General features: G+C 44.0%; 1 protein-coding gene across 1 annotated transcript; it reads right to left on the bottom strand.

Annotated features, from left to right (window-relative positions):
* Positions 1–5,075: 5,075 nt before the first annotated feature.
* On the bottom strand, positions 5,076–14,303 carry ruvbl2 (RuvB-like AAA ATPase 2). The gene is made up of 15 exons (XM_062535561.1): positions 14,169–14,303; positions 13,409–13,463; positions 13,219–13,274; positions 12,977–13,118; positions 12,335–12,464; positions 11,557–11,623; positions 10,987–11,093; positions 10,597–10,690; positions 10,187–10,310; positions 9,970–10,064; positions 9,190–9,308; positions 8,743–8,862; positions 7,487–7,616; positions 6,076–6,190; positions 5,076–5,507 (listed from the first exon to the last, which is right to left on the bottom strand). Exons 1-15 carry the CDS (start codon positions 14,178–14,180, stop codon positions 5,482–5,484), a joined length of 1,392 nt encoding a protein of 463 aa, XP_062391545.1. The 5' UTR covers positions 14,181–14,303; the 3' UTR covers positions 5,076–5,481.
* Between the last annotated feature and the right edge of the window lie 1,756 nt (positions 14,304–16,059).

A 16,059-nucleotide genomic window follows, 5' to 3' on the forward strand; every position in this document is an offset into this window, starting at 1 on the left:
TTTTTGTCGACATACAACATCTGCATGTTTTTTCTTCGTCTCTCTCTCACACACACACACACACACACACACAAAACTATGGAGCTCTATTTCTCCACTGCCCCTTATTTATGTAAAGAATTAAGTATTTTACCACAGCAGCCTCGTCTGATCCCAACCGCCTTAGTGGCCACACGCACATTGCTCAGGACTCAAAAGACTGGATTCTCCTCTTTTCATATTCTCTCTCTCTCTCTCTCTCTCCCCTCTCTCTCCCCTCTCCTCTGCGTTTTCAGTCAGGGCCAGAGGCTACGACCCTACACGGCCCCATTATTCCTGTTTAAAGAACTGCTCTTACATGTACAGCGATGGAGACACGCCATTTGGACTCGACTCGCACCGACCTCGCGAGAAACCGCACACCCGCTCTCCCGGTGTGCTCTCAGTATGACACCAGGCCCTGGGGAGAAGGGAGAAGTGTGTTATGACACATATATCATCCAATCTACACACGCTCGGACGTGAGAGAGAGGAAATCATGCTGAGTTGCATATTGGGTTCTGAAGGAAAGGAGTTAAATGACACAGCGCATTAAATCTGGGTGTCATTACAGAGTCAGGAGATATGGGAGACTCTTTGGGAGGGACAGGGTGTATAACGATGGCATTGTGGAGAAAAGGCAAAGTGAGATGAGAAATGACTTTAATTTTAGAAACGAGGTCCCGGCAGAGGACAAAAGAAAAAATGATCTCAGATATTCTACAGAGAGTGAATGGAGTGAAGGACATAAATTCAGCTCCAGTTACATTTGACATTTTGACCTCTGCGGTCTTCGCTGGGCAGAAATGAGATGTTGACAAAGCGGAAGGAGCTGAGAAAGCTCTCTGTGAAGCCAAGAATTCTGGAGATTTGTCAAAGACAAAACAACAGCAGCAGCAGCAGCCGTAATTGAGTCCTCCGGTCCAAAAGTGGCGCTAAGAAATCGACCATGTCATTAGGCGGTAAGTGGCAAGACAATAACAACAATAAAAGGGGAGCAAGACTGCGATGGGGGAACAAACACCCATGAGCTCAAATCGTCCCCAGCGCTGCCTGAGCCTCCATCGCCCCGCGGCTCCCGTCCCCGTAAAGAGGCAAGCCAGCTGAGGCGAAACCATCAGCAAGACCCAGCAGAGAGCAATCATAGTAATGGCTGCTTATAGTGAGGGGCTGCGTGTGTGTGTGTGTGAGGGGGGACTGCTCTCTCAGCAGCTTTCTACTGTGTGTGTGTGTCAGCACCCCAGAAGAGGAAGTGGAGCCAAACTGTTTCATATCGCCAGAGGATATCTTTCTACAACAGCTGGCATCTTAAGCAAATCTGACTCAAATTGCTAAATGGCAGACAAGTTAGGGTGTTAACACTGAATTAATCGGAGTTGTGTTTGTTTATGTAAAATATAACAAATTGGAATACTCTCCATTAAAAAAAAAACTGACACGAGGCATTTCTTCCCTTTACAATCCAAGATTATGGAAGTGGACAGACATCACTTTGTCATTGTTGATGTGACCGCTGGGGGTGTGGAATGCCCCTTGACCTCTGCCTGAGGAAATAGATATCCGAAGATTAATGACACGTTGTCAGACATCCATGTCCTTCCGGCTGTAAAACAAAATGATTACATGGCCGGACCATCTACAGAGATTGACCAAGTTACTTCCATCATGTGTTGGAGCACAAAAGCAATAATCTAATTCCATTTAGAGCAAGAGAGAACACACGCTTGTGGTGTAAGAGGTTTCAGTGGAAGGGTGACTTGTCATCATCTTTTTCCTCAATTTGCACACGTTGCTGTTAGAGATGCAAAAGAGGTCCAACTCTAACATACCTACCTTAGTATATCCACCCAAAGCACAAGTCTTTTTACACACCGGTAATACTACTGAAGTAACACAATGTAGGAAGTCTTTGTACAGGGAAAAGGTCATGCTGCTACCCGTGATATAAGTGATGTAAGTCAGTCTATAGTCTACATAACACAGAGTCAGACACAGTGGAGAGTCCATGAGTGTCTGTCTGTCACCTCCAACTGCATCAGGAAGAACAAAGCAGAACAGAGTGCGTCATGGGAGCGCAGCGTCCAGTGCGAGTCGGACTCGATGAAGAGGAAGATGAAAGAGGAGGATGAGAGGAAGAGTTCCCCCGCCATGCCTGGGCTACTGTCAAGAGTCCCCCCCCCACCTCTCTCTCTCTCTCTCTCTCTCTCTTTGTGCTGTCCAGAAGATCTTCCCCCTCATCCCTGTCAGTGAGCCAGCTGAGTGATGGCAGGAGAAGCCTCTGCCCATGAATGCTGCATGTCACACAGAAGCAGACCTCAAGCCAGTAATAACACAGAGTGTGTGTTTCCCACATACGTTTTTTCCCTTACATTCTAGATATGGGTTTGTCAGCATATATAGACGTATATATTTAACCTACCAAAATATGTTTCATAACCACACGGCGTTGAAAAACACATAGGCGCACACTGATAGATTCACCAGCGGATGCAAATGCTGGGTTTTATCAGAAGCGGGAAAAAGGTGTGGTGGTGTTTGCTTTGCTTTTCTAAGAATAAAATCCCAAAATCCCAGTTGCGCCAAAAAAGGGGGGCCTTAACGGCGTTAGCCACAGATATCCTGGTGCCACCGCGGCACCCCAACACACACAGGAACCCACACGGGCCAGCTTGCATCCTCCGTTTGTGGCTGGAACACGGCTAAAGATAGCCGGCCAGAGACGGAGTCAGAAAGGTGCGAGTGAGACCGAGGTAACAGACAGAGAGACGACATGAAGAGGACTATTTGTCCAGGAGGAGGCACACAACACAACACACACACCTGCACACAACACAACACACACCTGCACACTTCTCTGCGCCATTCTCCACACTTCATCATCCTGGACAGTGTTATCTTTTGGTTTTGCTTTGTAGTGGATATCTCTCCTTAAAATCCCCTTTTGCATTTCTGAGCTGCTGATCAGCACAATGTGTGTGTGTGTGAGAGAGAGAGAGAGAGAGAGAGAGAGAGAGAGTGTGTGAATGGTGCATGGTGGGACTAAAGATGAGCAATGCTACCAGTGCAACCCTCCACAAACTGATCTCATAAACCTTTTCAGCATCTCTAGCGCTGGTGCTTCACGCTACACAGATGGACACACACGGCTGTGGTTGAACAGATTGCTGGATCCCACACTGACCAGTCAACCGCAACCACACACACACACACACACACACACACAAAAGCCCCACCAACATGCACCATTATATAAGGGTGGTGTGGTGTGGAGTGGCCTCCCGTCATGACGACAGCTTGGGCTTCTTAATGTTCTCGGGGCTTGTCACTGGGCCACTGAAGTCTGCCCTAGCACCACGTGGCCTTGCTCTCCGTCAATACCCTTATCCTCTCCCTCCCTCGCTCCTTCCCTCCCTCCCTCCCTCTCTCCCCTCCTCCTCCTCCTCCTCCTTCTCTTCTGCATCTCCCTCTCCCTCCATCCTAGCCAGCATGTCTGCCCATCAAGCCCTCTGTGGCAGAACTGCACTGTGAAGGCTAGACCCTGCCGTCATGTGTACAGAGGGGTGTGTGTGTGTTGGGGGGGGGGGGGGGGGGGGGGTTAGGGGTGTTAAGGGGAGGGAGGTGAAGGGGAGGTTAGGAGTGAAGCCCACAGGCATAAATTTGGAGATCGGCAGGGTGGGGTGGGGTGGGGGGGGGGGGGGGGGGGGTTGGAATGGATTTTGCGGGATGTAGAGGAGGTATAATCCACCGACACTAAGTTTCCCCCCACTAATGAAACATTAAGCATGTATCTCCGCGTAGCAGGCTAATGGGAAGCTGTCAGTCTCGTAAGCCGGCTGGGCTGCGCACTGGCGGCGTCGGCTCCTGAGCACAAGGCAAACATGAAAACCAATGAAATTTGCATTCACACACGAATGCTCCTGACTGATAAAAAGGAGAAACGACGGCTTCTCATCTATCTGCGCGCCTGAAAGACGTCCGTCTGACGCCGTATCAAGAATGTTGTTCTGTTCGTGTAAGAAGAGGAGACTGATTTCCAGTCGGCTCTGGGCTCTGGATGTTTAGTGTTTTGAGGCTCATGGGAGATAAGTGGCATATCACTCAGTAGGTTTCTCCGGCCATTCCTATTCATTCCTGCTCGGGCCCATTAGCTTTGGAACGTTAATGGCTGGTTTTAAGTTTCACCCTTATCGTTCTGGGACACAGGAGAGGAAAGACTGACACACACACATGACAACACACACACACACACACACACACACACACACACACACTATTCCTCTTGGCCCCTACAAACCCAATGTCCATGCATGGCCTCCTCACTTTGTGAGTACTGGCTCATATCCTCTTCTTCCCATTTTAAAAGGCAGCCTTGCTCTTTGTTTGGTCGGGTTATTTTTTAACACACCGGTTCCCTGTAAATGGGGGGCCGTGTTCAGCCATGCACTCAGTCCGGCGGGCAGTGCGGGACAGGGCTTTGTGTTCCAGGTCAATGGGAGTCTGTGTGTGTCTGACTCTGCATACCTTTGTAGACACACACAGACTCCCACGTAGACACACAGTACACACCTGCATAGTGGACGATAGAATGGCAGCAACCTAAGCTTAGGTGTCCTCCACATTCAATTGGGTGGCTTTCCAGTATTCAAAAAAACCATTCAAATTGAACAGGCTGTGATTTAGATTTTGGGAGTAATGTTAGTTTTTGAAGGTGTTGACCAGTTCTCTAGAATACTTTGCTTATCATATTTCCTTGCATCTATAGTCCACCTCATATTCACACAGTGGACCGCTAACTCAGCCTGGTTGTAAATGTCATCTTAGCTCTGCATGGAATATGGCATGCCGCGCTATATGAGCAAGTTTGCAAACATATGCTAACTGCTGCCGACTAATAAATCAAAGCACGGCCCATTAGTGGCCCAGCCTCTGCAAACGAGACAGAGACTAAGCATCACTACAGCCACCGCTGGGTAGTCCTACAGATTTATACTGGGTTAACACTGCCACCTAGTGGTGTGGGGCATGCTCCTGAATAGGAACAGACCATGACACTTGGGTAAGGTCGTAACATTGTTATTTTATTTTCATTGCAGATATTGTTACCTGAATTACTAGTCGGAGAGCAACAATATGGCATTATTCAGCTCTTAATTACAATGTTTGGAATATTACCATAGTGGAATACAACAGCATTACCAAGAATTGCATGTTGGTTAATTGCCACATTGCAGCTCTCTCAACATTGCCGTCACTGCAAAGATTCCTCCTCAGAAAACCAAAGCAACAAAGATCACAGGACCTCGGTGATGCACAGACTGAGAGCAGTACACTCCACTAGCTTTCATAAAAAAACAAGTTCATTTAAAAAAAAAAAAAAGAAAATACAGCAACATTCATAAGGAAAACAAGGCAAAACTTAGGACACAGACAGACAACACAAAAGGGGCCGTAACATTGGGGTCATTACGAGGTCTCCATCTGGGCAGATTCTGAAAAACAGAGACAGAAAAAGACACAAAGTCAAGTTTCTTCTCAACATTTCTTGTTCGTTAATATCAGGCGTAAAACACTAGCCCTGCCTGAATAATGGACGGTTGTTAATATCAGGTGTAAAACACTAGCCAGCCTAAAGTAACAGATGGATGTTAATATCAGGTGTAAAACACTCGCCCTGCCTGAATAACGGATGGCTGTTAATATCAGGTGTAAAACACTAGTCCTGCCTGAATAACGGATGGCTGTTAATATCAGGTATAAAACACTAGCCCTGCCTAAGTAACAGATGGATGTTAATATCAGGTGGTGAAATTTAAACAAAAGTGTCGTGGCACACTCGGAACTTCAAGATACTAATTTTTTATTGACCAACGTTTTGGCTTCAGTGATGAAGGCGTAAGCCGAAACGTTGGTCAATAAAAAATTAGTATCTTGAAGTTCCGAGTGTGCCACGACACTTTTGTTTAAATTTAACCTTTCATTTACCGCCGTGAGCACCTCACAAGGTGTGCGTTTACTCATACAAACAAATATCAGGTGGTGAACACTGGACCCACTCACGTGTTTCGTTGAAGAGGAACGAGTCCTGGTACTCCTTCATGTACTGGGAGGAGCGCGCCTCGTCCAGGAACAGAGAGTACACGCGCTTGATGTCCTCCACCTGCACCTCAGTGCCCTGCGCACGGACAGGAGAGCTCAGGTAAACAGGTGCTCAGTTAAACAGGTGCCCAGGTATGCAGATTCCATGTTGGACACATTATGCTAATTTGTGCATTTGTGGATGAATGGATGCTTCCACGTTGTCCATACTATGCTAATAAACATTTGTGCACAAAAATATTTTAGCAATGTTCTCTTAACCCTCTAACCGCCTGGGTTTTTTTTGGATTTTTGCATAAAAAATTCAAAAGGCCATGGCTTGAAAGTGGTCAGAGATAAGGTCCTACTGTAAATGTGAAAATCATTGAGTATGAACTAAAGTTTATAAAGGGAGTAAATATACTCATCTAATTTGCATATTATGACGTCACAGGATGGCAATAGCGTCAAATTATGCACATTTCAGTAAATACTGATTGTTGAACACATTTGAGCAGTTTTACTTTGATTTTTGTAATTTCTCCGACATAACAAACAAACAGGACCACAGCCACATGTAAACCAACAATAGTAAACTATTAGTATTATCACAATCCCTATGTTACTATATAATAAAGTAGCCTGGTCAAATCAGTTCCTATCACGGATGACTTTGTAGTTCTTCAGAGCCCTATTTTTACTAGACCTGCTGTCTGTACCATGTCAATTACAGACACTATCATCATGATTATCACTGGCACCAAGCACACCATGCTTATTTGAACCCTTTGGTCAACATTGCTGCAGGTAAACATTGACGTACACACGCAAAGACCCACCTCCATTCACAGACGCATCTTGACTGTCACTGCCAATGAACGACCGATCATAATCTCCAAAAGGCAGATATTCTCCTTCAGAATCAGAGTAGGTGAATGGCAGACCCAAGACTTCATAACACACGACTTTGTTTTTTAACATTTGCCGTTTTTCTGCTTCAATTTGTGCATAGCGATCGCGCATTTCACTTCCGCGTTATAAACAGGAAATGCGTCTTTTTTTTTTGTTTCTCGCGAGTAATACAGGCACTTCCTGAAAACTTTTTCACTCGAATTTGGGCTTGAATCGAAGCTCTGGATGTCTGCCAACTAGTGGTGGAGAGTACAAAGGCGATTTGTCACCCTACTCGGATCTTCCGTCTGTTTTAATCAGTGATGTTGCTTGTCGCCGTACGGCGCCTTGGGCGGTTAGAGGGTTAAACAGTTCATAGCCCATGTTGAACTTTAATGTTGGGTTTTTCGTTGTGCACTGTTTTCTGCATTTGGAGTAGTCAGAGTAGGGCAGAGTGTGTGTGACTGTGTGTGTGTGTGTGTGTGTGTGTGTATTCTCTCACCTTGCGCTTGCGGCAGACGAGGCCGGCGGTGGAGATGAGCTGGATGGCGTAGCGCAGCGACGTCTCCATTCCGATGCGTGTCAGGACGGTGTGAGCCTCCTCGCTCAGCTCCACATCCTCCTCCTCACACCTGCCGCACACACACACACACACACACACACACACACACACACACACACACACACACACACACACACACACACACACACACACACACACACACACACACACACACACACACACACACTTTATGACCTACAGCTCAACACAGAGGATACAAACAGCCACTTAGACGAACAGGTAGGGCTGAACTGGGACACTAAATATTATTTCAAGCTCCAGCGACGCCCTGTTGATGGGAGAGTGACCCCAACTTGGCCTGATTCCTATTTTAGGGGGGAAATCCAGGGCTACTTTAATCATGTCACGGTCGCTCAACTAAAATCTTCAGTAGTCTGCTCTACACCTATCCTCTCATACCTGCTTGTCAGGTCAACATACACTACTCACAAAAAGTCAGGGATATTCGACTTTCGGGTGAACCTAAAATCTACTATAAGCTTTACAGGTGAACTTAAAGCGACCTTCTCTAAACTTTTGAGTGCGCATGTCCAACAGTTCAGTGTTTCAGTACTTTCTGTACTGAAACATTCAATTTCACCCAAATACCAGATATCCCTAACTTTTTGTGAGTAGTGCAGGTGTTATCGGTGCTGTGGGGAGGGGGCCGTGGGGAATGAGAGTGAGGGACTATGGTAATACAGATTGCTTCGATGTCGCAATACATCACACGTTCATAAAATCATGCAACATGCTCTACCTTGTCTGTGGACATCGTTATTTGGTGGATAAACAAATAGCGTGTGTGCAACAGAGGAAAAGTGCTTTAGTGCTGCTTTAAAGCTCACAGTAATCAGCATGGTATCAAAACATTAGCGGCCAACCAGACATTCTCCTGATTCTTGCAATTACCACCAAGTTCACAACACATGCTATTAATGATTTGCAATGGAGACTGAGAGAGAGGATGGTTAATTAACAAAGCAGTGGTGTTACTTTTAACAGGAAGAAAATATATAACAGCTAAAATAGCACTGTAATAGATAAGCACAGAATGCACTTGTGAACTCCGGACACCATATTATGCAAATATCCAAGTTGTAAACAATGAAGCCCTCCAGCTTTGACTCCATCCTAGTCAAAACCATCATTTCACATGGCAGCTAACTCGTCCAGCGTGTTCTCGGTCGTCACACCTGATCTTGAGGATCTGCCGAGTCTCTTTCTCAGTGTAAGGAGAGGTGGCGATGATCAGCAGTCTGTCTAGCAGGTCGATGGGGATCCCGTGAGGACTCTGGTAGTTTGTGCCGCGAATACTGTGAGGAAGCACACCACACCAGAGACAGAGTTTATCATTTTGCAAGCAATCCACCAGATTTTGAAATATTTAAAAATCTAAAATGTTTTTTATTGTTGTTTTATGTCAAGTGAGCATATCCAGCAACAGAATGAAAGCAGGAGGATCACACGTCCCATGAACAAACCCATCCATGACTGCGTCTCCCAGAAGTGGCATTGAGAAATCACCATGGAAACCATGTGATGATAACTAAACGATAACATCTAAGGACATGTCATAACTATGGCGAATGATTTGTTAGCGGAGGTGGGATGGTGATGGTGGTGGGTGGGGAGGGCAGTACCGTGTGATGCCTCTGTTCGTGGCCATGATGAGCACGGGGGAGAGGTCCGTCTCCAGGGCGCGGTTCAGGAAGGAGAAGCACTCCATATCCAGCATGTGGACCTCATCTATGAAGAGCACCTGCACACATAGTGTCGGGACAACACCTCAGTCAAAGGCATTTACTTATATTATTATTACTTAGAAGTAGGGCCTCTTACACCTTCTTAAACATCAAATTCAAGGACCTTTAAAGGATCTTCCAGGCCCTATTCTCTCAAATTCAAGGAATTCTATACATGGTAGACACCCATGCATTCTGTCCTGGACACAGAATTCCTGTCCTGGACACATGAATTCCTGGACACAGATTTTTTTTAATGAGAACTATCAAGCCTTACAGAAGCTCACAGAGAATGTTTTTATATGGACTGATGTTTGAATGTGTGAACAATTCTCAACATTTGTCAATTGTGCTGTCCTACAGTGATGATAGACTAGACGAGATGTCTGACTTGACACAAAATGTGGAAATTCAAGCACATTCAACCACCGACATCTATTTTCCAAAACTTCCCAAAACTCAATCTGTGTTTCTCTCAAAAACATTTAAGGATTTCATGGGCTCATGCACGAGAAATGTCTTAACGACCAAAACAGAACGAAAAACACGACAGGTGTCAAATGGCAAGTCTATTGCACATCTGGAAATGTTTGGGAAAAGCTTGGAAATGGATATGACGCACGCACACACACATGCAGATGAACAGCCACACAACCACACACAGACAGACTTGCTCACCCCTGGGATCATCTCCGCCTTCCCCTCCTCCCTCCACTCAGACACCTTGGCGTTGATCTGCTCCCGCACCTCAGACTTGATCTCACCTGTGTCACCTATTGCACAGAAGAGGACGGACAAAACCCACTGGTCAGGTCCCTTGACCGCCATAGACTAGCCTACAGCTTGATCACCTAGATAGGCAGGTTGCAGAGCACATGTGGGGAAGGACACGCACCTGAGAAGAGGGCGAGAAAGCCCTGCGTGCGGCTGTTGATGACGTCGATTTCATGCAGGGACACTGTGTGGACCACTTCCTTTCGCTTCTGCAGCTCCCCCTCTGGGCATTGGACAAACTGCGTCTGAAAGCAGGAGACGGCAAACACAGGCGGGTTGGGACATCACACAGGGGAAGAGAGAGAGAGAATGCGCATCCACAAATGAGCGAAAGAGAAAGTCCGTACACACTGTTAACGCTGTGCGGAAACTTTATATTTCAGCCAGTGCTTTTCCTCAAGTGCTCAAAAGAAGCACAGGAAGAAGGTTAAGGTTTCTGAAGAACATTATGAAGGTCTTTCACTTTAATTTGGTATATTGGTCACTCACTCACTCACTCCACTCACCTCTCTCTCTCTCTCATACACTCACCTGAGCACTCATGGCATCGTAGTCTCTAGCTCTGGTGAAAGAACGTCCCAGTTTGCTGATTTTCCCTGTGGCTTTGTCAATGGTGATGACATCTCTGCAGATCGACATAAGAAAAAGCGGAGTTTAAAACATTATGCTACGCCGCTACGGTCATACAACAAACATAGCTACCTATAAAATATGGAAAACGTAAACAAATCACACAAAAACAGACAGAAGTATCACAAGTCTAATGCCATCATCAGAGAAGAAAACTAATATTCTTTGACGGATGCTTTAAAGATTCAAATCTATAGTTATGTTCAAGAGCCTCTATTCCCCTTCACGCATTTAAACATGTGGTTGTAATGGTTCAATGTTAACAGCAACGTCAAAACAACATCAACTCACCCAGCCGTGACACGCTCCTTAGTCAGACTCTCGATCATTTTGCTGCCAAGGTCATAAATCGTCTCCATCTCTGTGGTCTTCAGAGTGAGTTTGCCCACCTTGGCCCCCTTTTAAAGAATGCCAGATGTAGACAGGTCAAATAAATCAGAGGAAGACATTTCTCTTTCCTGAGAGCTGTTCTCTTCAACTGTACCACACTGGTACGAATGGCTCCAAGCCCATTATTCAAGACCATTTATCAATTTAACATGACCTACAAATACAACTGTCTGAGTATTCTTCCCAGCCTTGACAGAAAAGGGTTATTTCCCTATGATAAACATCTTTAATAACTTTCAGGACTTAAAAAGTGATAAATGTTATTATGCAGCAGCAGATTGTCTGGAACATTGTCTGCCTGAAAACTCTCAGCGCTGCATTCACAGACTCACTGCTCTACTTCCACCCTCAATCTTCTCACTAGCAAAGATGAATTCACTGACTGATTGTGTCGAGCCCTCTTGGCACAGTCAGCTGAATTGATGACGACACACAGAGCCCGAGCATTGTACCGCCTGCCAGTGCACTTACAGTCCCTGTGGCTGGTCTGTCAATCTGGATCTCGACCACTTCTCCCTCAATGATTTCAGTCTCCTCCCTGCAACGTGAAACACAGACACACACACACATCCATAACATATCAAACATCATGCCACTATGCTCATTTTCTTAAGTCATATGAATGGTGACAATTTGCTATGTTTCATTGTGTTCAAAGGTACAGCTGAGGATGTGTCTGTTTCCAGCGTCTTATAGCATTTACACCAATAAAGAAACACAAATGACAGAATGGACAGAAATCCTGGTAAACCCTGTTAAAACATCATGATCATAGTGAAGTCTCATTCAGACTGAAAGCAACTAGTGACAAGAGGCAATGTAATATTAATGTAATTCAGCGATTACAGGCAAAATAACCAATGGTGCAAAGAAAAAGCATGGCACAACAATTAAAAATATACATATATATATATTAGGAGACACGTAACATGCAAAGAGCATAACTGCCATATATGTGAATGGGGCATGAGGCTACAAGCAGAAAGTGGGTCATTACACTCAAACTTAGCTTAAGCATTCAGGTCATGTCTTGTCACATTTTTATGATATGTTTATGAAAAACGTTAATCAACATTTAAATGTAATCTTTCTTCTATAAAAATCAATGACACAACCTCCAAGGCTATAGGTGACTTGACATGGAATGTGAATCATGCTTTCAAGCTGAAGTCCTACTCACAAAGGCACTGTGACAGAATAGATGGAAACAGACTTTCTTCAAGAAAATAGGACGACGCAGCCTACTCACTTGATTCGGACTCCGATTGCTTTGCGGAAAGCCTGAGTGAGAGCCTCGGTCTTGCTCATTTCCAGAGAAAAGATCTCGCTCCCAGCCAGGGAGGTGAAGGGAGTGTCTGGGCCAAGAGATTGGGCGATACCTAAACAAGGAGTGCAAATCCACTAAGTGAATCAAGGTTTGTCTGTGTAGATAGATAGATAGATAGATAGATTGATACTTTATTGATCGCCAAGGGGAAATTCAAGGTCCCAGTAGCGTAAGACACCACACACACAACATACACTTCAACGTCAACAGGACGATAAAATAACAAATCCACATGACTAAAAAGAACAGTAAAATATACTAAAGATACTAAAACAAGGATCCACAAGGATCCGCATGAATGTACTAAGGATGTATAAGGATGTGACCGCAAATGATCGGGGTAATGCAGATTCATTGGTTTACTACTTATGTCTACTGTATGTGTCATTCAGTATGCTCCACATGAAAATATACAAAGTGACATAAATTGAGTTTATGTTTTATTTACCGTAGTGAGGCTGATACTGTATACTATGCATGTGCATGATTTCATGGTCAACATGTGGAAAATCAGTACACTTTCAGTGAGTCTAAATCTTAAGATTCTGGGACGTGACATCTCACCCATAGCAATGGCAGTCTTTCCTGTTCCAGGCTGTCCGGCAATGAGAGCGGCACGCCCTGCAATATGTCCATCTCTGATCATCTCCAGAATCAGACCAGCTGCTCGCCTGGCTGCCAACTGCCCAACCATTCCCTGAGACACCTGCAACAGGGGAGGGCACACTTATGTTGAATATTATATAGCAACTCAAATATAGCAAAAGCAAATTCAGAGGGACAAGATCATTAACAGTGTGTCTGACCTGTCTTGGCTCCAGTGCATCATCTATTCCAAGACCCCGGATGTGTGAGTGAGCTCCTGATAAAAGGAATGACAAAAAGTTCAGGACACGTACAACATAATAACATGTTTTACAGTAGTTTGGTCAATATCAAAGGCCATAATATTTAACGTAATACAATAGCAGATTTGATGGTATGCCACAATCTTACCAATTCTCTCTATCCTGGTTATGTCACGTGTCTCCGGGACCTTCGTAGCTGCCATCTGTTATTAGAGAGACAACAAATAACATTTAACTATGCTAAAGTAGTAAGGATAAAATAGTTAGGATGATTGGGGAATGTGTGAAGACAGGAATGGATATGGATATGTAGCATCATGAAGGGCACTCAAAATATGACCAAACTAAATAGTTTGTTTACAATAACTTTCGTCAAAAAGAACAAAACAAACAGTTGCATAGCAAATTCACTAAAGCGGAGCAGCAGCAGCAACAACAACAACAAAACGACAGTTTGTCAGTAAGTTAGGCTAACGTTACAGAGAAGGGGAGGGGGCTAACGTTACTATGGTTGTTCGCTAACAACATTACTGACAGCTAACTTTAAGGTTCCTTAATAGGCTAAGATTTGGTTGCAACCGATAGAAACCTACCAAGTGGCCTAAAACTACGTTTTAAAAAGTATAGCTGCTACTCAAACTGAGACTGATTACCAAACTGATCATCATTAAGAGTTGAAGACATCACCTTGCACTTCACAGAACAGCGAGAGAGCTAAGCTAATAGGCTAACAGTTAGCTTATGCTAACAGGTTACTTACTGATCAATCAGCATTTAAGTGAAGGTTCAAACACCCTATTAACAATTAAAGTACTTTCATAGTAATGAATTTATGCGACTTTGAAAGTCAAGGGTGATGGGGTACAACACAGCTCTGAGAAAAGTAATGGTCAAACTGGGGGATTCACCTGTGCGGTCATCTTCACTCAAATGCGGCGGCTGTTTCAACGAGTGCGCTCAAGCAAATCGTCCGTGTTTGCACAAAGCCCTGTAGAGACCGTTCCGAAGCATCTTGAATAGTTAGTCAGGCTTGGGTCGTCAAAGCTAGTTGAATCAAATGTTGTATCACTGTAAGTAATTTGATACGGTGCAATGTGTTAATTATGTCAGATAATTAGCAGTAGCGTGCGGTGGCCGTACGTTTTGGTGGGGCAGAAACATAAAATTAAAAAAATGTCATATTTCACAGGAGTTTGTTCTATGCTTAAAATAAATCATGTCACAGCCAGAGATGTAAGTGGAATATTTTGCAGATCAGCCCAGTTGATTAGTTCTAGATTAGATTTATTTCGGCACCGTTCTCATCACGTTAAAGCCCGTATTGCAAGGTTAATTTTCCAACAAATTTGCATTATTAGCTTGTTGGTACTACTCGCCTAAATTGTTATCCATTGTATTTGATGTTGTTGGGTGTCACAAAACGGAATATAACACGCAAAAGTATACTATTTTACAGAGGTTTGCAATGATTCTTCTTTCCCCCTCAATGCACACTATTGCGTCACGTTGGGGACCACCGAACAAGCCCCCTTGCGATTGATTGACATTTGACAATGACATGAGAGAGGAGTAAAGAGAAACGGGCAAGACAGTGCTCAGCGGTAAAAAGTTCAGATTATAGATAAATAGGTAAATACATAGATATAGATATCCTATATATATATAGACATAGATAAATCACGTCACATTTGCTGGTCCAGGGTGGCCTGACCAGCGATCAAAACGCAGTCCACCACCATAGTTTACATGCAACAGCACTGCCTAATCGACGGCTTGCAACAGGGGGATCACAGGTGGCAAGTAAACCAAAGCAAAGCTAGCATGATGCTTTATATTTTTAGATCTTTTGACTAAGTTTACTGTACTTATTCAAACTAACGACATCACCACTGTCACTAGATATAAACCCAACGTTGACTTTCACTCGGTGCTATTCACTGACTGTAAACAAGTGTCCTGATATGATCTATGCATGGTCAGACTAGCTTGAGCTCAATTAACGATATCAGCAACACAGGACGTATCTCCACTCATTCCGCTTGGGCCATGCATTTAATTACCTTTCACTGCCTTCACGTCTGCCAGGCTCCAAACTGTCTTCATAACAGCAGTTGCGATCAGTATTAACACAGCCTCAGCAAAGTTAAAACCACTATAGCGAAATGCTAATCGCTAATCGCTAACTGCTAATCGCGATGCCATTTGAACTGCAGTTAGTTTCGCCTACCCTCATAACGGGACCTCTCAAATTCCGAAAAATGTATTAAAATAAAATTGGACAACATTTATATTTTTGTTAAACCTAAGGGTGGATATGATATAAATGGTGTAGCGAAATTTGAAGTGTAAATATACAAACTTTATGAAAGTGAAGGCTACGCCTATGACACAACCTTTTCCTATAGGAATAAATGGAAAAAATAGCCTCCATAACAAGATCTCCCCAAATTCAGAAAAATGTATTAAATTGAAATCGGACAACGACGTTATCTTTGGTAAACTCTTAGGTAGCTGTGATATAAATTAGGTGACGAAATTCGAAGTCTAAATACACAAACTTTATGTTGAAAGTGTAACTGCGATTTCCATAGAATTTACACTCAAATTAGTAAGCGCAGGTTCAACGTGTCCCCAACCTGTCATCATCAACCGAATTACGTTAAAATTCCATCAAATACCAAAAACGACAAAAACTGTCCTTTAGCAACATCTTGAGATTTTTTCTTAAATGATATTCATATACTGAGTGTTTTATGTACCCATTAATCAAAAGTAGTGTTTAAAATGAACTTTGGCCTT

This window comes from Sardina pilchardus, chromosome 5 (assembly GCF_963854185.1).
Source record: "Sardina pilchardus chromosome 5, fSarPil1.1, whole genome shotgun sequence".
NCBI classification, from domain to species: domain Eukaryota; kingdom Metazoa; phylum Chordata; class Actinopteri; order Clupeiformes; family Clupeidae; genus Sardina; species Sardina pilchardus.

What these genes read in the sequence shown, in the direction of transcription:
- ruvbl2 (XM_062535561.1), bottom strand. An exon ending in AACCAGGATAGAGAGAATTG is followed by an intron (nt 13,275 to 13,408) that starts GTAAGATTGTGG and finishes TCCTTTTATCAG; the next exon opens with GAGCTCACTCACACATCCGG. An exon ending in TCGTCTGCCGCAAGCGCAAG is followed by an intron (nt 6,191 to 7,486) that starts GTGAGAGAATAC and finishes GTCCGTGCGCAG; the next exon opens with GGCACTGAGGTGCAGGTGGA.